Here is a 24,308-nt window from a genome sequence, read left to right as displayed (position 1 = left end):
CACATAGGTATTGAGGGTAGGAGAGGGCGAGAGTGTGTGTATGTGCATGCTTGTATATATGCACACATATACAGTACCAGTCAAAAGTTTGGACACCTACTCATTCCAGGATTTTGTTTTATTTTTACTATTTTCTACATTGTACAATAACAGTGAAGACATCAAAACTATGAAATAACACATATGAAGTCATGTAGTAACCAAAAAAGTGTTCAAATCAAAATGTATAAAATACAGTGACTTCGGAAAGTAGTAAGACTCCTAGACTTTTCCCACATTTTGTTAGGTTACAGCCTTATTCTAAACTTGATTAGATTTTTCTCATCAATCTACACACAATACCCCATAATGAAAAAGCGAAAACAGGTTTAGAATATTTTGCAAATGTATAAAAAATAACAAAACTGAAATATCACATTTACATAAGTATTCAGATCCTTTACTCAGTACTTTGTTGAAGCACCTTTGCCAGCGATTACAGCCTTGAGTTTTCTTCGGTATGAAACTACAAGCCGGGCACACCTGTATTTGGGGAGTTTCATACTTCTTTGCAGATCCTCTCAAGCTCTGTCAGGATGGATGGGGAGCGTCGCAGCACAGCTATTTTCAGGTCTCTCCAAAGTTATTCGATTGGTTTCAAGTCCGGTCTCTGGCTCAAGGACATTAGGAGACTTGTCCCAAAGCCAATCATGCGTTGTCTTGGCTGTGTGCTTCCTGTTGGAAGGTGAATCTTCGCCCCAGTCCGAGGTCCGCTCTGGAGCAGGTTTTCATCAAGGATCTCTGTACTTTGCTTTGTTCATCTTTGCCTCGATCCTGACTATTCTCCCAATCCCTGCCGCTGAAAAACATATCCATAGCATGATTCTGCCACCACTATGCTCACTGTAGGGATGGTACCAAGTTTCCTCCACATATGACACTTGGCATTCAGGCCAAAGAGTTCTAACTTGGTATCATCAGACCAGAGAACCTTGTTTTGCATGGTCTGAGAGTCTTTAGTTGCCTTTTGGCAAACTCCAAGCGGGCTGTCATGTGCCTTTAACTGAGGAGTGGCTTCCGTCTCGACACTCTACCATAAAGGCCTGATTGGTGGAGTGCTGCAGAGATGGTTGTCCTTCTGGAAGGTTTCCCTGTCTCCACAGATGAACTCCAGAGCACTGTCAGAGTGACCATCGGGTTCTAGGTCACCTCCCTGACCAAGGTTATTCTCCCCCGATTGCTCAGTTTGGCCTGGTGGCCAGCTCTAGGAAGCGTCTTGGTGATTCCAAACTTCTTCCATTTAAGAATGATGGATTCCACTGTGTTCTTGGGGACCTTCAATGCTGCAGACATTTTTTGGTACCCTTCCCTAGATCTGTGCCTCAACACAATCCTGTCTAGGAGCTCTACGGACAATTTCTTCAACCTCATGGCTTGGTTTTTGCTCTGACATGCACTGTCAACTGTGGGACCTTATATATGTTTGCCTTTCAGTTTGTGTTTGCCTTTCCAAATCATGTCCAATCAATTGAATTTACCACAGGTGGACTCCAATCAAGTTGTAGAAACATCTCAAGGATGATCAATGGAAACAGGATGCACCCGTGGTAAACCTGAACCTGAATACTTACAGTACCAGACAAAAGTTTGGACACACCTACTCATTCAAGGGTTTTTCTTAATTTTTTACTATTACATACATTCCAGAATAATACTGAAGACATCAAAACTATGAGATGACACATATGGAATCATAGTAACCAAGAAAGTGTTAAACATATCAACACATATTTTCTATTTGAGATTCTTCAAAGTAGCTACCTTTTGCCTCATCACAATATTGGTATTTATTTTATTTATTTTGCTCCTTTGCACTCCTCCTTTTTTATGAGGGTGGGGGTGAGCCTAATGAGAGAAAAGAGTACCCTGGATGGAGCTGGATCAGACAGGCCCTATCAGACAGGCTGCTTCTGGGCTCACTGTGATCTGACATTTTTTCAAAATCCCACAGCAGCTTCCTTATACAGCCTAGCCAGTGTGATGCTAACCTCTGATTGATTAGCATTTATTTCTGCCATTAACCTGTTTGTCCACCTGACACCGTCGTTGTAAATTGGAGAAAAGCCCAACATGCTAGTATTGTTTCATTTGTTTTTGTTGGGTGAGGTTTTTCATCTGCCCTCATTCCTATGTTTCCTCAAGCGGATCATTATTGAGTTTGATAAACACCATTAGGTAAATTGGCCTGCCGGAGAGAGAGAGAGAGAGATCCCAGTGGCCCACTCTCTCTCTCCCTACTGTTGCATATTTTGTTCCAAATTCAAAATTGAGCCAACTTCCCTTTAAGGACTTGGCAATGTGCTAATTTGAAGAACATGCTGTAATCATTAATAAAATACTTCAACATAAAGTCAGAGCCAACACAAGGGGATAATTGTCATAAATGGTAACTGTCATGTTAATCTCCTGTGTACAGACTACCACCCAGTAAACCCAGGAATTTGTAAAAATAAAATATCCTTGGAAGTTTCTCCTAACATTCACAAAAGTGTTGCTCACAACATCTGTAACAACCACCACAGAACATTCCCCAAACGTTCTCATTAGGTTTCCAAGTAAAGAACAAAAAAATTGTCTTTTGGGAACATTCTTGCAACATCAGACAAATGTTTTATACAAACATTGTATAATCATAAGCACAATTGGACAGTTTTTGTGTTATGAGAACATTTGCCACAACCAAACAAATGTTCGAGGAACTTTCACTAAACCAATTTTGGTTTGCTGGACAATATCTTTGGTATTTCTGTAATGTAGATCTGGAATTCTTACAGGTTACATGACGTGTCCAAGATCATCGAGAAATGTATTCTTCTAATCTGGAACCATAGTTTTTCCTGGTCGGGTCATGTGGTCAGAAACAAATCTTGGACCTAATAATTTATCCAAATATCCTATCCATTCATTCCAAGAAAAAATAAATGAAGGAAGCAACAGATGAGTCTAATTAGCTTTACTAAATTATAGAACCCTGAAAGATAAAGTAGGCTACCTGCAGCTTTGACCTCCATGCAGGTTAGCTCAGACTGAATGCAGCAAATGGCTTTATCCCTCTTGCTGAAATAGAAATATACACACCTTAATTAACTGAACGTCAAGAGGAAAATAATTTAGCCTTGAAATGACTAACATAGTTTATGGGATGTACTGTATATTTCAGCTTTCAGCAATGTACAGTAGAGGTGCAGTTTGTGTGTGTGCGCGAGCACGTGTGCATGCGTGCTTGGTCATCACTTCATGTGAGATTACTCTCCCTTTATAACAATATCTTGTCCACCTGTGCTTTAGAATGGCCAGACCTACTGCATGTTGCTCAGTGAGGGGTAGAAAAACTACATGGAGTATGACACAGATGACAAAATGATGAGGTTGGGTAATGTAATCAATTTGCCCAATGATGGAGCAAGGAGGAGTGTGTAAATGTAATTTCCTTTCTGAACGAGAAACAAGATGTACTTGACATTTCCTATGGCATCCTGAGCAATCTGTCATTTTGACCATTTTGTTCGATTGTCACGCATGATTCTAATCCAACTGTCACGATCGTCGTTAGGAGAAAGAGAGGAGGACCAAGGCGCAGCGTAATAACAATACATCTTCCTTTTTAATGAAGACGAAACAAACACTTTTACAAACTAACAAAACGACGAATGTGAAGCTATACAAAACAAATAAGTGCAGACACTGGCAACTTACACATAGACAATTACCCACAACCTACCTAATGACTATGGCTGCCTAAATATGGCTCCCAATCAGAGACAACAATAGACAGCTGTCTCTAATTGAGAACCAATCCAGGCAACCAAAGACTTACATAAACACCTACACTGAACACAACCCCATGAACTCTACAAACACCCCCTAGACAATACAAACACCCTAGACGTGACAAAAACACACAAACATCCCCCATGTCACACCCTGACCTAACTAAAATAATAAAGAAAAACAAAGATAACTAAGGCCAGGGCGTGACACCAACGAGCCCAACGACAGCAAAATAACTATGCAGACATGCCAAGCAGGTGTATTAATAACTTTACATAATGGCAGATTCCTATGAAAAGGGTGGACAGAATATAAACAGTTTCATGGCTAAACAGCTCAAACTGACTGGCCAAAAACGTAGGTAGCCTATGCATAGTGCACATCCTTTCCTGAAATCATTCACATTTATTTTGTCAAATGTAGTAGGAAAGGACAGTGAGAGTGAAATGCATTGAAACATGAAGTACTAGGAACCCTGGGGGTACCTGGCCTGTCCATAGGGGGTACTTGAGAGGACTCATGAGACGATGGGGGGAACTTCAGGGCTACTCCAGGCAGAGCAAAATTCAGTTGGTGGTATGGTAACCAAAAAAGGTAGGGAACCACTGAAGTACATCATTCAATGGCCAATCTGTGTTTCAAAATCATGACCAAAATGCGCAAGATTTCTCTTTAATTATTAGTTCAAAAGTTCACATAGAAAAAAAGAAGATAATAATGACATGTGGATGTGGAGTGGCAAAAATTAGGAACAAGTTAACTGATGTTTGATAAGGCTTAGTAGAGTTAATGATTAGTGATACTCCTTGTATTTGTATAGATTAAACCTTGGTTAAGAGGTTATAGCGAGCCCAGCAGTTCTAATGATGTCCAGAGAAGATCCAGCTATCAAGAACTGTCTTATGAAGTTGCAGCTGCTCATATATTTTTTGTGCCAATCTTTGTTTACCCCATAACTTTCAAGAATGCAATGTGTTCACTATTTTTTAATGCAATGAGTAACTTTAGCTCAGTCAGACATTCCCCTCGACAGTTGCTGACATTTTAGACCTAATTTCAAATGTAATAATAAAATTGACTTTTGTGACAACCAATGTGTCTGAATATCCAGTGATGTTGATAGAATGCAATTATAGTCGGCCTTTCAGAGACTTGAACTCTTGTATTTCACTGTTGCAGGGGGTGGGCAGAGGAGTTTACAAAATCTATCCAAATCTATAATAATGATGGAGGAATATTATTCTGGGTGGCAGTCTGTTTCTGCTTTAGCCAATTATAGCATGATGACTGTTTTCTGCAACTAGACCTAGAAAATAATTTTGGTAACACTTTATTTGGATAGTCCATCTGTAGATGATCTACAGACTATCTGTAACATTTCAACTAACTATCTACTAACCCTATCTCTAACCCTAACCTTAACCTTAGCAAGCAGTTGCTGAACAACAGATAGTCTGTTGATAGAATGACCATCTTTAGAGCATCTACAGATGGAGCATTTCTAACTCTCCAAATAAAGTGTGGCCGAAATTTTGGAAGAGACCATTTTGTTTGCCTCCCTGTTGTGCTGTCTATGTGTCTCAGCATCTTCTCTGCTGTCATTCTGTTCTTCTTCTTGTTCTCCGTCTGTCTGTCTGTCTGCCTAAAGGGCAATTCGACAAATTTTCAACCTCATTTTCATTATCTCCAGCACAATACCAGTGTCTACATATGTGAAAACTGCGCTCTCTGTAGCCAATGTGCGTAAGACCTTTAAACAGGTTAACATTCACAAGCCCGCAGAGCCAGGCAGATTACCAGGACACGTACTCAGAGCATGCGCTGACCAGCTGGCACATCAATACCATCAGCCCAGAAACCCTGGATCCACTCCAATTCGCATACCACTCCAACAGATCCATAGATGACGCAATCTCTTTTGCACTCCACACTGCCCTTTCCCACCTGAACAAAAGGGCCACCTACATGAGAACGCTGTTCATTGACTACAGCTCAGTGTTCAACACTATAATGCTCTACAAGCTCATCACTAAGCTAAGGACCCTGGGACTGAACACCTCCTTCTGCAACTGGATCCTGGACTTCCTGATGGGCCACCCTCAGGTGGTGAGGGTAGGCAACAACACATCCGCCATGCTGACCCTCAACATGGGGGTCCCTCAGAAGTGCCTGCTCAGTCCCCTCCTGTACTTCCTGTTCAACCACAACTGCGTGGCCGCGCACGACTCCAACGCAATCATTAAGTGGTAGGGCTGAACACCAACGACCAAGAGACAGCCTATAGGGAGGAGGTCAGAGACCTGGCAGTGTGATGCCAGGATAACAACCTCTCCCTCAATGTGGGCAAGACAAAATAACTTATCATAGACCACAGGAAACAGAGGGCCGAACACGCCTCCATTCACATAGACAGGGCTGTAGTGTTGCATGTCGAGGGTGTCCACATCACTAAGTGTAACGGCTTTCTTCATCAGAAGAGGAGGAGCAGGGATTGAACCAATATGCAGCGGATTTTGTCGACATGATTTATTAAAGAAAAAAAACACGAACTCGACTATACACTAACAAAACAAATAAACGGTGTAGACAGATCTGAACGACGGACTCACATAACACACGAGAACGCACGAACAGGGAAAAAAGCCTACACATAAATGACACTGAACAAACAAACCGAAACCAGTCCCGTGTGGCGCAACGACATACACAACACAGGAGACAATCACCCACAACGAACACTGTGAAAACACCTACCTAAATATGACTCTTAATTAGAGGAACGCCAAACACCTGCCTCTAATTAAGAGCCATACCAGGCAACCCATAAACCAACATAGAAACAGAAAACATAGAATGCCCACCCAAACTCACGTCCTGACCAACTAACACATATAACAAACTAACAGAAATAGGTCAGGAACGTGACACTAAGGACTTATCATGGTCCAAACACACCAACACAGTCTTGAAGAGGGCACAACAACGCCTCTTCTCCCTCAGGAGGCTTAAAAGATTTGGCATGTGGTCTCAGATCTTCAGAAAGTTCTACAGCTGCACCATTTAGAACATATTGACTGGCTGCATCACCGCTTGGTATGGAAACTGCTCGGCATCCAACCTCAAGACGCTACAGAGGGTAGTGCGTACGGCCCAGTACATCACTGGGGCCGAACTCCCTGCCATACAGGACCTCTATGCCAGACAGTGTCAGAGGAAGGCCCTAAAAATTGTCAAAGACTCCAAATACCCAAGTCATAGACTGTTCTCTCTGCTACTGCATGGCAAGCGGTACTGGAGCTCAAAGTCTGGGATGAAAAGGCTCCTTAACAGCTTCTACCCCAAAGACATAAGACTGCTGAATAGTTAATCAAATGGCTACCCAAACTATTTACATTGACTTCTTTTATTATATATATTTTTTATCGTAATTGTTTTGCACTGACTATTTGGCATTAGACTCTACCCACACAATCACACATAGGGCTCCAAAGGGTCGGATATTTTCCATGGGAAGCAGATTTTGCTTAACTTCATCCAAAAAAGTTAGCTTATAACAGTGAACCTTTTTTGTGGGATACACATAAGGCAATTCTAGGTCTTGTGGCATTCTTTGTCTAAACTATCCCCAATTCAATCAATTGCAACCCTCTGCATGCACAGTGCATTCTTCCATCACATGTACTGCTGATTCTCAAGATCTTGCACACTAATGAGATACTATTGAGCCCACACTACTACACTGTCTGAGCCAAGGCCTACATGCTTTCTGGTAAGTTTTGATTACAATACTGGGTGGCATGACATACATGATTTTTTGTTGACTAGTAAATAGTAGCCCACAGCAAAGTGTATTTAAATAATTTCTAACTTGTTAACAATTTCTGCTAGTTAGTTTTTGCTACCATGTGGGTTTTAGCTTGATTGAGCCTACTAAATGAGGAATGTTAATTCACCTGTTTCCATAAATGTTTCATTTTAAAACATTTTCCTAACAAAGGAGTTGTTTAATCTAACTGCTTAACTATTTATCTGTACATGGAATTGTATTTTTATATATTTTTTTTACTCCTTTCTTTCTAATCTTTACAAGAAAATGCCACGGGCACCATCTGATGTGTGGAGACATTTCACTGCAGCTAATGTAGAAGGAAAAGATGTCTACATTTACAAATACTGTGCCAAATCATATGTGAAGAATGCAACAAAGATGCAGAATCATCTGGCCAAGATGAATCAGACACCTTATCGATAGCAACAGCTCACGGTCCTCCTGGAATCAGAAGTTTTTTTGACTCAATGGAGGAACGTAGTCAAAGAAATGCAGATGAATGTCTTGCTCGAGCTGTGTATGCAACTGGTTCACCTCTGATGCTCACAAGCAATGTGTTTTGGAAGAGATTTCTGAATGTTCTTCGCCCAGCATACACCCCTACAACCAGACATGCTTTATCTACTAATTTGCTGGATGCAGAGTTCAACAGAGTTCAAGTGAAGGTCAAGCAAATCACAGAGAAAGCAGACTGTATCACAATCATCTCTGATGGGTGGTCGAATATTCGTGGGCAAGGAATAATTAACTACATCATCTCCACCCCTCAACCAGTATTATACAAGAGCACAGACAAAAGGGACAACAGACACACCAGTCTCTACATTGCAGATGAGCTGAAGGCAGTCATCTATGACCTTGGACCACAGAAGGTATTTGCACTGGTGACAGACAATGCTGCGAACATGAAGGCTGCTTTGTCTAAAGTGGAGGAGTCCTACCCTCACATCACACCCATTGGCTGTGCTGCTCATGCATTTAATCTGCTCCTCAAGGACATCATGGCACTGAAAACAATGGATGCACTCTACAAGAGAGCCAAGGAAATGGTTAGGTATGTGAAGGGTCATCAAGTTATAGCAGCAATCTACCTCACCAAGCAAAGTGAGAAGAATAAGAGCACCACACTGAAGCTGCCCAGCAACACCCGTTGAGGTGGTGTTGTCATCAAGTTTGACAGTCTCCTGGAGGGGAAGGAGTCTCTCCAAGAAATGGCCATATCACAGTCTACCAATATAGACAGCCCCATCAATAGGATGCTCCTGGATGATGTATTTTGGGAGAGAGTGGTAAGCAGCCTGAAACTCCTGAAACCTATAGCAGTAGCCATTGCACGGATTGAGGGAGACAATGCCATCCTGTCTGATGTTCAGACTCTGCTTGCAGATGTAAGAGAAGAAATCCATACAGCCCTGCCCACTTCACTGTTGCTCCAAGCAGAGGAAACTGCAGTTCTGAAATACATCAAAAAGCATGAAGACTTCTGCCTGAAGCCCATACACGCCGCAGCGTACATGTTGGACCCCAAGTATGCTGGCAAGAGCATCCTGTCTGGTGCAGAGATCAACAACGCCTACGGTGTCATCACTACCATGTCTCGCCACCTTGGCCTGGATGAGGGCAATGTTCTTGGCAGTCTGGCGAAGTACACTTCCAAGCAAGGGCTTTGGTATGGTGATGCAATATGGCAGTCGTGCCAAAATATCTCATCAGCCACCTGGTGGATGGGACTTTGTGAATCTGAGGCTCTTTCCTCTGTTGCCTACATCATCCTCCAAATCCCACCAACATCAGCCGCCTCAGAGCGCAACGGGTCCTTGTTTGGGAACACACACACCAAAGCACGCAACAGGCTGACCAATACAAGAGTTGAAAAGTTGGTGGCCATCCGGGCAAATTTGAGGCTTTTTGAGCCTGACAACGAGCCATCCTCAACCAGGTTGGAAAGTGACAGTGAAGATGAGGCCTCAGAGTCTGATGTTCAAGAGATGGACATTGAGGAGGTCCAGGGAGAAGACATGGAAGCCTGAGAGGAAGAACCAAAGCTTTAGTTTCAATACTATCATTTTACAGATGTATGTTGAAAATGTTTTTGGGAGATGCGATGGATCATTGGGATCATTCAATATTCCCTTTCTTTTGTTGTTCAGTGAAATAATCCCATGTGAAGAGTCAACTCATTTAATTAAAGTTCAATTCGTAACTAAATAGTTTTTTTTATTTCTATTGGACGGATTTGATTATTTGCAACTATGTCTACTTATGGTTTATGTTTCTGTCTCCATATGATATGGTAAATATATCCAATGCAAAAAACATCTACATTTAAATGGTATTAATGTTAATTTGTGTATATTTCTGTTAATTCCCATTGAAAAGTTCCACCTCTGAATATTCCCCAAAATGTGCAACACATACTACACTGACACTCCAACACACACACACACACATACACACACAGTACATACACTCACACACATATAAATATTGATGCCACACACATACACACTTAAGCATAGACACACTTTCACACTCTCCACATATGCTGCTGCTACTCTTTTTATTATATATCCTGATTGCCTAGTCACTTTTACCCCTACCTACATCTGCATACTGTATTACCTCGTACCCCTGCACATTGACTCGGTACCGGAACTCCTTGTATATCGCCTCGTTATTGTTATTTTATTGTGTTACTATTTCTTTTTTTATTTAGCAAATATTGTTCTTACTTTTTAAACTCTGCATTGTTGAGAACGGGCTCATAACTAAGCACATCACGGTAAAGTCTACACCTGTTGTATTCGGCGCATGTGACCAATAATTTTTGATTTGATTCGATATATGAAAACTGCACATTTCTACGTTTTGTAGAAAAACATATACAATTTAAAAGTTCTACCTGATGATATCATCAGAAGTTAAAACATTTTAAAAACAGTGATTTTCAAACCTTTGCAGTGACGTGGTGAGCAAGAAAATACCAACACTCTCGCTAGAAACTCATAGCAGGTTTTGAAAATCACAGTTTTTTAAACTTTTAATCCTACCCTGTGTCACAGAGAAGCATTTTTTTAGGATGTTTATTTTTATATTTTTAACCAAAGATCAGAGAAACACTGTTTTCCCATACTGTATGTAGACACTGGTTTCAAATCAAATCACATTTTATTAGTCACACGCTTCATAAACAACAGATGTAGACTAACAGTGAAATGCTTAATTATGGGGCCTTCCCAACAATGCAAAGTGAAAGGAAATAATATAAAAGTAAAACATGTAATAATAAAAGTAATAATAAAAACAAAATGAGTTACAATAACTTGGCTGACGATAATAAATATGAGGCTGAAAGGTGGCAGAATTACCCTTTAAGCCTTATACGTTATAATAGCCAAGCTAACGACTTATGTCATATGTGTTGCCCTGAATCAACACCTACCCTAAGTGGTAATTACTATTACAGTACTTCAGACTGGTTGATATGCATAAAAAATGTCTTCATAATAGGATAATACATCAGTGTATTATCATTTATCCAACTACATATTTGGATGGACAGCAAAAATACTTTAATTCCATTTTTCTAATTTCCACTGTTTGTGCTGTTACTGCTCTTTGCATTTGTATGGCTTGGATTTTGTATTTACTACAAATTTCACACTCTTTTTTTCTCAAGAACAAAATATATATTGAATAACGACACTTTCTCACAAGATAAAACATATACTACAAAGTCTGATTTCAGTCTTAACTCAATTTTGATCAAAAGTGTACTTACTGCATTTTGCCTTTGTAGGGCAGCATGGGCCACTGGCAATGTTACCTTTGCATCGTTTTTTTGTGTGTGTCAATTTCGACCAGCCCCCCAACAAAAAAATGGTCCAGCCAATCTGGCATTTGCCAGAATTGCCAGATTGCCAATACGCCCCTGCCCACCTCGGAAGCCTACCTCTATTTTTTCTCAATAAACACCTTTTAGACAAGTATATGTGTGTGTCAAAATGTTAAACTACCTAATGTCGTTTAAGTGTATGGTAGTTTAAGGAATTAAATCTCAGAAACCGGTAGGATTTACAGAGTGGAGCAAATGCAGGCTAGACGACTTTACGATCTCACCATTTCTCTCTCGAAAGTTATTTCACAATCACACTGTAGCACATTCAACATGCACAAATAGAGGGCACTAACTCATAAAATCACAGACTATGTATTATATATTATCAAATGTAGATACATAATGAATACTGTTACTTCTCTTCAGAATATAGGGAAATTAAACGTTTATTTTACGTATAGTGTTTTTCTATCTTGAAGAGCAATTGGCGAATCTACATATATGAACCAAAAGTGTAATTTACAAACTTTTCCAAAATGGCTGCACATGTCAGAAATAGGTTTTTGTGAGTATGTTTATTGTGACATTTTATGTGTCATTTTAACCGAGAAAGAAAGACTTTGTTATACGACAAGAATTGAACGATAGTAATATAACTTATCTAGCGCGCTAGATTTCTTTCACGTGCAAATTTGGAATGTATCGGCGCGGCGGGGGCAAGAGGGACCACAATAACAAGCCGGCGAAGAAGGATGAGAGTGACAGCAATAAATATGCCGAGATTCTCGTGTTCGGCTATGCCTGCAAGCTGTTCCGGAATGACGAGAGGGCTCACTTCCACGAGCAGGGCAAACAGCTCATCCCATGGATGGGGGACAAGAACATCCTGATTGATAGGTCGGTTGAACAAACCTAAAGGAATTGTTATCCTAACCAACTTTCCTAATCCCAGATCTGTCTTTCGAAGGGACTGATCGGATTCTTGCAAACATAACTGTGACATAAAAGTATTGGCGAACCATTTATCTAGCTTGCTAATGACGTCCTTTTGGCCTCATGAAACCGAAGATACACTAACTATTAACAGGGTAGCAGAGCATCATGTCAAGATGCTGTGTCCTCCTTTAAGTTTGCCATATATTTCAACAGTGAACACGCTCTACATGAGACTGACAGTTGCCTATGATGACCTGTAAAAATAGTTGTTTATTTGGAAATATACCCACGGGCCTGCCTCTTGTTTCGGATGTATGTGTGTGTCTCTCTATCACATAACCAGCCCTTATTTCCCCAGCAAGTAGCCTAAGGCTAAGGGGTCCTGCCTGGCCCCCCAATGCCAACCCCAGCGCCCACTCTGGAGAGGTGGAAGAGAGGAGCGAACGCAGGAAAATATCGTCCGTTTGGGTTCTTACGGATAGGTATTTATGTGCTCGGGTTTGTGTGGATGTACCTTTTTTACAGATATAGAAGGAATTATGCATATTATATGGGGAAGTTAAACCCTGTAAGGTAAGAGGCGAGTTGTTTTCTTTTGTTTTTGTGTTCATGCAGGGCTGTTTCTCCATAGGGATTGTTGAGAGAGGAATGAGATAGGCTACACTGAGTAAGCTTGCCAGAGAACTGCACTAGATAGGTCTATGTCAGGAGTTGTTCATGTTAGGCTGTCTGTATTGTGACGAGATTGCTCAGTTCCAGTACCATACACTCCCTCATGAAAGACTTGTGACTGAGGTAGCACGTTTTGTTGTTAAAAACTCTTGGTTTTAGGGTCCCATCTGTGTTGGTAAGTAGGTCCATGTGTTGTCTTTCCTCAGTTGCTTCTTCTATTCCTCTAACCCCTCTCTTCACCCTACAGGTATGATGGGCGCGGTCACTTGCATGACCTCTCGGAGTACGACACAGGCTCGTGGAACAGAGACTACCAGCTGTCCGAGGAGGAGGCCAGGATCGAGGCCCTGTGTGATGAGGAGCGGTACCTGGCCATGCACACAGACCTGCTGGAGGAAGAAGCCAGACAAGGTAGACCAATCAGTCATAGCTGGGGGATCATACTCTGTCTCCTGTGTCTGAACTGCTGAGCAATGCCTCCACTCATCTGGTGTTGAAGACAGTAAAAGTTCCAAGATTTGTTTTATAAAAAATAAATAATTTTATTGATGGTACATTACCAGTACCACCTATCTTTACAAGACCGTAGAACACGCAAACAAAAGTCAAAAGACACTTCAATTTGTTCTGTATTCCTTCACAGACATCTGTGAGTGGAGAAATAAGCTCTGTGAGCCCTTTCTAAAAGCCATGAAATGTGATTGACTGAAAAGCCTTTTTTTGAGCTAAAAAACATTTTTTTTCCAAATAAAGCCTGAACTATATAATAAAGCTAGACCTTAACCTTTTAACTCATGGCAATTGGCTTATATGGGTAGGGCTATATTGAAATGTTTCTTACTGAGGAAATATGAAATGCATAACCATGGTAGCAATTGAAAGTGAACCGTTTAGAGATAATGGGAAAATTAGTAGCCCAACAGTTCACCTGATACAAGACTCAATCCAAACATTACACTGTTGATTTCATGCAAAATTACATTTACTGTACTTTTCGCTGTATTTGTTGATACGAAATCTGAAAATACTCTGGATACATACATACATGATAAGACTATTGCTAGAAAATGTGTGCTCGGTGCAACATAAGACAAAAAAATAACAAAGGTTTGACTAAGAGGAATAACTGGTTTCTACAAGTGGCCACACACCTCTCCAAAGTGTGCACATTTCCTAAGCAATTTCAATGCACTTTTATTTATATACGGTACTATTTTTATCTCTCCTAGCTGTGCCGTTGTGGAACTAGAGCAAGCACACTTGTAGTTTAATTTTGGACACAACCCTGCATCCCACCATTACACAATTACTGTTGTTTACGCAATCCAAAAATTGTCCATTATAAATTGCAATCTGGGTCAGCTGGGCAAGATTTGAAAGCTTGTTATATTGTCAGCATGACTAGCTAAGTTATACATTACAATCTTACAGTGTTAGGCTTTCACAAGGCAATTCAGAAAAACAGAGAAAACCATTACAATCGTACAGTGTTAGGCTTTCACAAGGCAATTCAGAGAAACAGATCATAATTTTAGTGCGCATAGAAAGGAGCCATGAGTGCATTCAGGTGCATGTGTCCCGGTGAACAGTCTCATTCTGTTCAGAACAGAGCTCTGACGTCATGTGTAGCATGTTACTGTACAGCCACTACGTTCCAAATCTGCAATTTTCAATCCATATACGGGTACAAATGTAAAGGGTTAAGAATAATTATGCACATGGATTCATTTGGAAATTACTATATTTAGGCATAATCAGTTTGACTTTTCCACGGAATCCCCCTACTAATGCTATGTCAAAGTCAGTGAGAGGGTAGATTCTCAGTAGCCTAACTAGTACAGGGATCATTTCGGTGCATGCAGACCCTCTTGTATGTAGTCTTGTGAGGTCCAAGATAAAATATTAAGTATTTTCTCAGACAATCACTGTCTGGTTGAATGACTGATCATAGACTATTGTTGAGGTTTACTGTTTCATTTTCTGTAGTTATCAGCATAATTTGTGCTGCCTTAGACAATGTTGTAAACATGCCCGTAGTGTAGGGCTTTTCCCAACTAAAACAAATCTTTGTTGACCAAGAGTTGTCTGTTCTTTCGACCAATTGTGTAAAATGTGTATTTTTCCATATATTGACACATCCCGTGTTTAAATCAAATCATCTGAACTCAGCAAAAAAAGAAACGTCCCTTTTTCAGGACCCTGTCTTTCAATGATCATTTGTAAAAATCAAAATATCTCCATTGTAAAGGGTTTAAACACTGTTTCCCGTGCTTGTTCAATGAACCATAAACAATTAATGAACATGCACCTGTGGAACGGTCGTTAAGAAACATTAACAGCTTACAGACACTAGGCAATTAAGGCCACAGTTATGAAAACTTAAGACACTAAAGAGGCCTTTCCAAAAGAAAGATGCCCTGCTCATCTGCGTGAACGTGCCTTAGGCATGCTGCAAGGTGGCATGAGGACTAGAGATGTGGCCAGGGCAATAAATTGCAATGTCCGTAGTGTGAGACGCCTAACACAGCGCTACAGGGAGACAGGACGGACAGCTGATCGTCCTCGCAGTGGCAGACCACGTGTAACAACATCTGCACAGGATCGGTACATCCGAACATCACACCTCAGCAAAATAGTATAGTGGTATAGTGTTGGTATATTGGTATAGTGTTGGCATTAATGTATATTTGAATTGAGGAAGTGTGATCATAGTCATTAGGATATTTTAGCAATCCGCAGTACGTTTTAAATGCCCCCCAGCCTTCAAATGTGAGCTAAACAGTGCAATTGTACTTGCGATGCGTTTTTAAGGTACAGGTACAGGATGGCAACAAACACTGCCCGAGTTACACCAGGAACGCACAATCCCTCCATCAGTGCTCAGACTTTCTGCAATAGGCTGAGAGAGGCTGGACTGAGGGCTTGTAGGCCTGTTGTAAGGCAGGTCCTCACCAGACATCACCGGCAACAACGTCGCATATGGACACAAACCCACCGTCGCTGGACCAGACAGGACTGGCTAAAAGTGCTCTTCACTGACGATTTGCGGTTTTGTCTCACCAGGGGTGATGGTCAGATTCGTGTTTATCGTCGAAGGAATGAGCATTACACCGAGGCCTGTACTCTGGAGCGGGATCGATTTGGAGGTGGAGGGTCCGTCATGGTCTGGGGCGGTGTCACAGCATCATCGGACTGAGCTTGTTGTCATTGCTGGCTATCTGAAAGCTGTGCGTTACAGGGAAGACATCCTCTTCCCTCATGTGGTACCCTTCCTGCAGGCTCATCCTGACATGACCTTCCAGCATGACAATGCCACCAGCCATACTGCTCATTCTGTGCGGGATTTCCTGCAAGACAGGAATGTCAGTGTTCTGCCATGGCCAGCGAAGAGCCCAAATCTCAATCCCATTGAGCACGTCTGGGGCCTGCTGGATTGGAGGGTGAGGAGTAGGGCCATTCCCCCCAGAAATGTCCAGGAACTTGCAAGTGCCTTGGTGGAAGAGTGGGGTAACATCTCACAGCAGGATCTGGCAAATCTGATGCAATCCGTGAGGAGGAGATGCGCTGCAGTACTTAATGCAGCTGGTGGCCACCTCAGATACTGACTGTTACTTTTGATTTTGACCCTCCCTTTGTTCAGGGACACATTATTCCATTTCTGTTAGTCACATGTCTGTAGAACTTTTTCAGTTTGTCTTAGTTGTTTAATCTTATGTTCATACAAATATTTATACATGTTAAGTTTGCTGAAAATAAACACAGTTGACAGTGAGAGGACGTTTGTTTTTATGCTGAGTTTATATTCACTATATTCAGCTTTTCTGATGATTTAAGCACACTGTTTGATTAAATAATTAAGAAACACAAATGACTAGCAGGAATCCGACCAGCAAGTTATTTGATTGTGCCGGGCACCGTCCTACTGCGCTGTGTTAAAAAAACGAGCACCCATTGTTTCACGCTCCTCCCTGCTGCAGCGACCACCACAGAACATCAACGTTTTTATCTCGCTCTCTGTGTTGCTGAAGCTGCAACATAAGTACAGCCATTTCTGACTGAAAAGTTCTGTTACTGAAATCAATCATTTGTTTAGGGGAAACCTTCCCTATTCCTTCAACCCTTGCTCTCTTTACGTGACACATGTATGCATCACATGCACGTGACCTATTCGCACGGGACTAGTATTACTAGACAACGTTGGTTATGTAATTATTACTCCAGAATGTCCGTTATTCCAGATGACAATTCGGACGGTATTCGTATTTCCAAACTGCCTCCTGTAATTCTTATTTTTGTTCAATAAGTTGACAGTTATGACGGAAGCCTGGATGTTTTTATCTAGGCGTGAAGATGCAGTATTTCAACATGTCCAGGTGATAGGGTCACACTGAACTCGAGCTTGGTTCCCAAGTTTCTAAACCATCCCAAACATCTTTGGTATAGTGTTGGCATTAATGTATATTTGAATTGAGGAAGTGTGATCATAGTCATTAGGATATTTTAGCAATCCGCAGTACGTTTTAAATGCCCCCCAGCCTTCAAATGTGAGCTAAACAGTGCAATTGTACTTGCGATGCGTTTTTAAGGCTATGGATGAGAAAGTTAGCTGATCATTTCCAAACGCTTAGGCCAGTTGTATGCTGCTTTGCTATCTATTAACAGCAAGGCTTGCATTGAATGGGCTAGATTTTTTTATTAATGCATTTGGCAATATTCAATTCATAAGCACAAAACATATAAACAAAAGCATTCACTGTGAAAGTTGATATGATACATGTAGGCCATTCATCTATAGCTTATGCGCAGCACTTAGTTCAATTGATCTAATCTGTTATTGTTTTCTTGTGCAAACCGCGGGCATCTCCTGCACCTATGACATTTCTCTCAAAACACAGGGATGTTGATTCTTGGAGTTTGCCAAAAAACAGTAGGTTATTCTGGCTGGAATTGTTGCTCCCCTTCCATGTAAATGTTAATTTGGATGGGACTAAAATGACAGATATTGTGTTTTGTTCTCGTTCACATAATTACATTACCCGACTTCTCCCAGTAAAACTAAGCCTGTCCAAATAGGGCACAGTAGTGCCTGACCTATAGCATATCATGATCACATCAATAAATTGTTTATTACAAACTCTGAACACTGTAACACGTGACAGCAAAATGGATGCAGAGGGCGTGGCAAATAAACACAAAATGGGAGGATGTTTACTGGTTGCTCAGGAGGTAAAGGAAAAGTCAGATGTATGGAATAAATTTGAGTAGTTGTGTAAAACACTGGATATCAAGAAAAAGAAAGTAAGGAGCAAGCACTGCGTGCATATTATGTTTACCAAACAGGCGCTGTATTGATTACAATATATATATTTTTCTGACTGTTTAGAACAATGTAAACAACACAAAATACCAGAGAGTCTGTTGTAACCTTTTTTTTTGTTAAGCCTTTATTACAGCAAAGACTAAACAGTCACATTAATTCGTGAATGCAATTTTAGAAATGGAAAGGTTTAAGCTTATTATTTAAGACTCGCTCATTTTATTTTAAAACTAAAATACTTGATTGGATGTCAAATCATGAATGACTCGTATGCTGTGTGATGACATGAATTTCTGAATGGTTGATACAGTTGCCTATATAAGTATTGAAATATAGGCTTAAGTAAGTTACTCTATTAAGACTAAACAGGCCTATAGATCAATGGGTGTTATATAAGGCTGCTATACTAAGCCTACTAATGATACTTGCATTACTTATGATCATAATAGTACTAGAAACAATATGGAGCTCAAGAAAAAGCAGCGTTATTATACATATAATTTCCCTGACAATTTTTGGAGTCGTGTAGACAACACTAAATAAATGATAAAAATACCAGAGAGTGTTTTAACAACAAAAAAAGTCTAAAGCCTTTATTAAAGCAAAGGTTAAAAACAGCCGAATGTGTGAATTGTTTTACTTGACATGTTGTTGCATGAGGCTTGGTGCTCACAGAATCAGTAGGCTATTAATCAAATAGGCAAAAATTGCAATATCTGTCTTATTTCTGTAGATATATTGAGGATTTATAAAGCAAGGTACATTTTAAGAGTTAGGCTGTTTTCTTAAGAAAACAGGCTTTGCCTTATTATTTATCTCCTCATTCTGCTGCTGCCTTTGGTCTCAACACCAATATGCTGGGTAACTTTGCTATTATGTACAAAGCAACGTGGTCTGGGAAGAGGCACACATTCAACAGCGCACTGTGTTTCTGAACCACGGACAGCGGCCTCTATCCAATGCAGGAGAAAGCACATTTGTTATTAAATAATATTATTTTTGTTAGTGTTGCCCCATTGTTTTTATGTAATATAACCATTTACAATTTCAGTAGCACATGTCTCCACAATGGATCAGTCCACTCACAGGTGTGAATCAGACAGGTCTCTGTACATCATGATATATATTTTTTGTTACTGGTCGACTAATTGGGGTTAGCCCTACCGTAGTGTAACTTTTTTCATGAATTTTTAACTACCGTTGCCTTATTTTCATGCGAAAGTACCTCTCCTGTCCAAAGATTTCTATTTTATTGGCTTAAAGTCTTGAGTGTTGAAATACACATCATTTTAAAAAGACTATCCTAAGGTTATTTTTAGCAATGCTGCACACTTCATAGCATATTCTGTCACTTATAATGAAATGGCTCTGACATAAAGAATCACCTTAGTCACTTAGGCTAGATTTAATTTGGCAATTTAAATTAAATAGTTTTGAAGGGTTTAAGTGAAATATATGTGTTTAATTCCCAAAGTGACTGAGTCTTCATGTAATTTGTGTTACTTTTGTCCCCTCACGCTCGCGCGCCCTTGAGTAGTGGGGCTTTAGCAATTATCCATGTGGGGACACGAGACGCATTCAAAATATTTTTCTTGTTAGATGGGAATTTGTCTTTGATTCCTCAGTCCTTTACTATGAGATTAATTGCAATAGACAAGTGTGGTGTTATAAGGTAAGCTTGGCTTCGATCTGCTTTAGTTTTTGTCAGCTCTCAGCTCACAGCGCTCTTTACATCCTTAACTATGCAGGATGGATGGAATGATGATTTTGAATTAATCCAATGTTGTCTCATGCTAGAGGCAAGCCCAACAGTAGCCTATTATGGCTGTATTTTTCAATAAATCTTCAGTTCCATTCCCCTCACTCTTTTATTATGTATGTTTCTCACACAGAGGAAGAATACAAGCGTCTGAGTGAAGCTCTGGCAGATGAAGGCACCTATAACACAGTGGGCTTCCGCTACAGCGCAGACTACTACGACCCTTCTCAACCCACTGAGGAAGAGGAGGCCAACAGGGAGACGGGTGAGCACACGCACACATGAATGCACACACATTTAAATTATGTATTTGAATCCATAAATGACATACATCACAAAAAAGGAATTCAAATTCAAGTAAACTCACACATATATTTACAATACCTCTTGATACCACTTGTTACCCCTTGAAACCACTGAGAATCTTTCTTTGACCTGCCGTTAGGGGGAGAGAGAGGAGAAAGAGAGAGACATGCATCTCACACTAGACACATGAATACACTGGTGGAGAGGCTCACATATCACCTTTAATGAAAACCCTGTGATTAATTCTTTAGCATGGCAGGCTCCCCGGAGTCACATAAACCATACATTTGATGCCCTGGAGCTATACAAAATAAAGCTTTTTCAAGTTTCGGCACTGAATGTGAAGTCTTACTGGCTAGCTACTCTACTGACTTTTAATCATCCGTGAGGTCCAGTGCTGAGCTTCAGCCTCTTCATAGGTCCAGTGAACAGCCGATCTGCCAACTTCTGTATGTAGAGTCCGAACAGTTTGAGCTGCACACTAATATTATCCCTCTGTGGAAAGTTGAGACTCTCACGAATATGTACATGTCGAAGGTCCCCCGGTACCAGTTAAAAAAATGAATGGAAGTATATTTCCTGATCTGTCTTATATCTTTCAGATATAGGACAGATACTTAAGAACAAACTTCCTTTAGATTTTTTGGGGGGGACTGTCAGCTGTTCCATGTAGTGAATCTGTTATTCAATATGTATGCATGGGCTAATAGCAGTAAGGCTAAATTATATATTTAAAATTCTAAATCAAATAGCTAAATAATCCTTGGTTATGACCTTCTTAAAAGAATTTAATATAGTTTAGTAGAACCCCCCTGGCTAGGGCTTAGTCTGTAGAGGGTTATTGTTAAGTGGCTGTCAGGACGCTGTGCTCTGCGTCAGTCCTACTTGAATGCCCCTCCAACTGGTAATAACTAGTGGGAAAATCGTCTATCATCCCTGAGCTTCCACTTCTCCAACATGCTGACCTCTGACGTCACCTACTAAGGAAATTACCTCAATAACAACATTTTTGGCAAAACATTATTTTAATTTAAGCAATCTAATGATGTTTTTTTAAACACTATAATTTGTTTGCGAGCATGATAGCTGTACTTTTAGTTTGTGGTTGATGCAGCTTGTTTGCCATTAGCCAATCAGCGTTTCTCAACTATTCTGAAAGAAACTATCAACGCAACATTTGAAGTGTTGGTCCCATGTTTCATGAGCTAAAATAGAAGATCCCATACATTTTCCGTACTCAAAAAAGCTTATTTCTCCCAAATTTTGTACACAAATTTGTTTACATCCCTGTTAGTGAGCATTTCTCCTTTGCCAAGATAAGCCATCCACCTGAAAGGTGTGGCATATCAAGAAGCTGATTAAACAGCATGATCATTACACAGGTGCACATTGTGCTTGGGACAAAAAATGGCCACTCTAAAATGTACAGTTTTGTCACACAACACAATGCCACAGATGTCAGAAGTTTTGAGGGAGCGTTTTTTTGGTATGCTGACTGCAGGAATGTCCACCAGAGCTGTTGCCAGAGAATTTAATGTTTATTTCTCTACCATAAGCCGTTTAAGAGTATTTGGCAGTACATCCTACTGGCCTCACAACCGCAGACCACGTGTAACTATGCCATCTCAGGACCTCCACATCCAACTTAAAAAAAATAATAATTCTGATTGCAGTTTGGCGTCGTAAACAACTTCAGTGGGAAAATGTACACCTTTGGATGGCCACTGGCACGCTGGAGAAGTGTGCTTTTCACGGATAAATCCCGGTTTCAACTGTACCGGGCAGATGGCAGACTGTATGGTGTTGTGTGAGCGAGCGGTTTGCTGATGTCAACGTTGTGAACAGAGTGCACCATGGTGGTGGTGGGTTTATGGTGTGGGCAGGCAGACATACGTTACAGACAACGTTGATGGCAATTTGAATGCACAGAGATACCATGATGAGATCCTGAGGCCCATTTTCCTGACATTCATCTGCCGCCATCACCTCATGTTTCAGCATGATAATGAACGGCCCATGTCGCAAGGATCTGTACACAATTCTGAAAATGTCCCAGTTCTTTCATGACCTGCGTACTCACCAGACATGTCACCCATTGAGCATGTTTGGGATGCTCTGGATCAACGTGTACGACAGTGTGTTGTAGGCTTGGGCGGTATACCGTATACCGGGGTATTTTGAAATAGCCGCAGGGTGGTTTTTCAATACTGTTGAAACTATTTCTTATGTTTTCTAGACGGTTAAATTTTTTTAGCAACTTTTTAAATACCTGCAGTCAAATTGTGCAATACATTAGGAGATAAATAAAATCCCGTTCTTGATTTCACCTGTCACATAATTTTTCGTTGAAGCTTACCGGTAGTCTGAAGGTAGGACAACCTGGATACCGCCCAAGCCTAGCGTGTTCCAGTTCCCAACAATATCCAGCAACTTCGCACAGCCATTGAAGAGGAGTGGGACGACATTCCACAGGCCACAATCAACAGCCTGATCAACTCTATGCGAAGGAGATGTTGTGCAGCCTGAGGCAAATGGTGGTCACACCAGATACTAACTGGTTTTCAGATCCATGCCCCTACTTTTTTTTAAGGTATCTGGGCTCCCGAGTGGCGCAGCGGTCTAAGGCACTGCATCTCAGTGCTAGAGGCGTCACTACAGACCCTGGTTTGATTCCAAGCCGTATCACAACCGGGCGTGATTGGGAGTCCCATAGGGCAGCGCACAATTGGCCCAGCGTCGTCCGGGTTAGGGTTTGGCTGGGTTAGGCCATCATTGTCAATAAGAATTTGTTCTTAACTGTCTTGCCTAGATAACTAAAGGTTAAATAAACAAATAAATACAAAATGTCTGTATTCCCAGGTATGTGAAATAGTTTAGAGCCTAATGAATACATGTCAATTGACTGATTTCGTTATATGAACTATAACTCAGTAAAATCTTAGAAATTGTTCCATGTTGTGTTTATATTTTTGTTCAGTGTAATTTAAAGTTTTATACCCCTGAATGTGCGCACGGTCTCTCGGGCACGTTCTGATCACGAAGTCACCTCGCGCAAGTGAGCAGCCTTCTAGCAAGCAAGCTAGCTAGCAAAATGGCTAATGGCTCAGTTTGAAGTGGTCTAAACGTACAAATATCATTCTGACATGAACAAATATATTCGAAATCGCATTCATACCCGAAAGGGAGAAATAATAAATCACACGGCGATGTAGCTTTGGTTTCAAGTCACTTGTAATGAGTGAGCTGGGAAGCCCTGTAGGATAAAAAAAACAAAAAACGTTTACCTTTATTTTAACTAGGCAACTCAGTTAAGAACAAATTCTTATTTACAATGACAACCCACTGTTCCCTGGTAGGCCAACTGCCTTGTTCAGGGGCAGAACGACATATTTTTAGCTTGTCAGCTCGGGGATTCGATCCAGCAACCTTTCGGTTACTGGCCCAACGCTCTAACCACTAGGCTGGCTACCTGCCGCCCCAATTTCTATCTATAACCAATCAAACTCAGAAATCAATAAAGCACACAGATTGTATAATCGACATTTAGATAAAGTAATGTCATATTACTTACATTGTGATTCTGTATTTTTGTTCTTATTAAGGCACTTTTCATTTTATCACAGAAGCACGTGAATGCATCCAACTCGTATTTACTACTTCAAAGCTGAAATTACCACTTTCCCAATTGCTTATGAACACAGCATTATACAACCCCTCCCACCCGTTCCCCTCTAGCCAACGCCAAAGTGCCCCTCCCTCAGCAGATGGTACAGTACTACTGCTGTGCGTCTGAGTGCTGTCATCAGTACTGTAACCTGGCACTGCCTGGGATTACTCAGCA

At 40.8% G+C, this 24,308-nt stretch overlaps 1 protein-coding gene and 1 long non-coding RNA gene across 4 annotated transcripts in view; one reads left to right on the top strand and one right to left on the bottom strand.

Annotated features, from left to right (window-relative positions):
- Positions 1-3,621: 3,621 nt before the first annotated feature.
- On the bottom strand, positions 3,622-11,760 carry LOC129818380 (uncharacterized). Its single transcript, XR_008753937.1, has 2 exons — positions 11,421-11,760; positions 3,622-9,665 (listed from the first exon to the last, which is right to left on the bottom strand). It is a non-coding gene; the product is annotated as an uncharacterized LOC129818380 (long non-coding RNA).
- Positions 11,761-12,004: 244 nt separating this feature from the next.
- LOC129818379 (splicing factor, suppressor of white-apricot homolog) overlaps positions 12,005-24,308 on the top strand; it is a 148,362-nt gene continuing 136,058 nt past the window's right edge. For 2 of the 3 annotated variants that reach the window (XM_055874210.1, XM_055874209.1), the window contains exons 1-3: positions 12,005-12,374; positions 13,333-13,496; positions 20,295-20,426. In XM_055874210.1, coding sequence (XP_055730185.1) covers positions 12,175-12,374; positions 13,333-13,496; positions 20,295-20,426 — 496 coding nt within the window. In that variant the 5' untranslated portion in view covers positions 12,005-12,174. Of the gene's footprint in view, positions 12,896-13,332; positions 13,497-20,294; positions 20,427-24,308 lie in introns of all 3 variants that reach the window. The other variant, XM_055874211.1, reaches the window with a different exon arrangement.

Source organism: Salvelinus fontinalis, chromosome 21 (assembly GCF_029448725.1).
Source record: "Salvelinus fontinalis isolate EN_2023a chromosome 21, ASM2944872v1, whole genome shotgun sequence".
Classification (NCBI taxonomy): domain Eukaryota; kingdom Metazoa; phylum Chordata; class Actinopteri; order Salmoniformes; family Salmonidae; genus Salvelinus; species Salvelinus fontinalis.
This window is presented reverse-complemented; position numbering and strand designations above follow the sequence as displayed.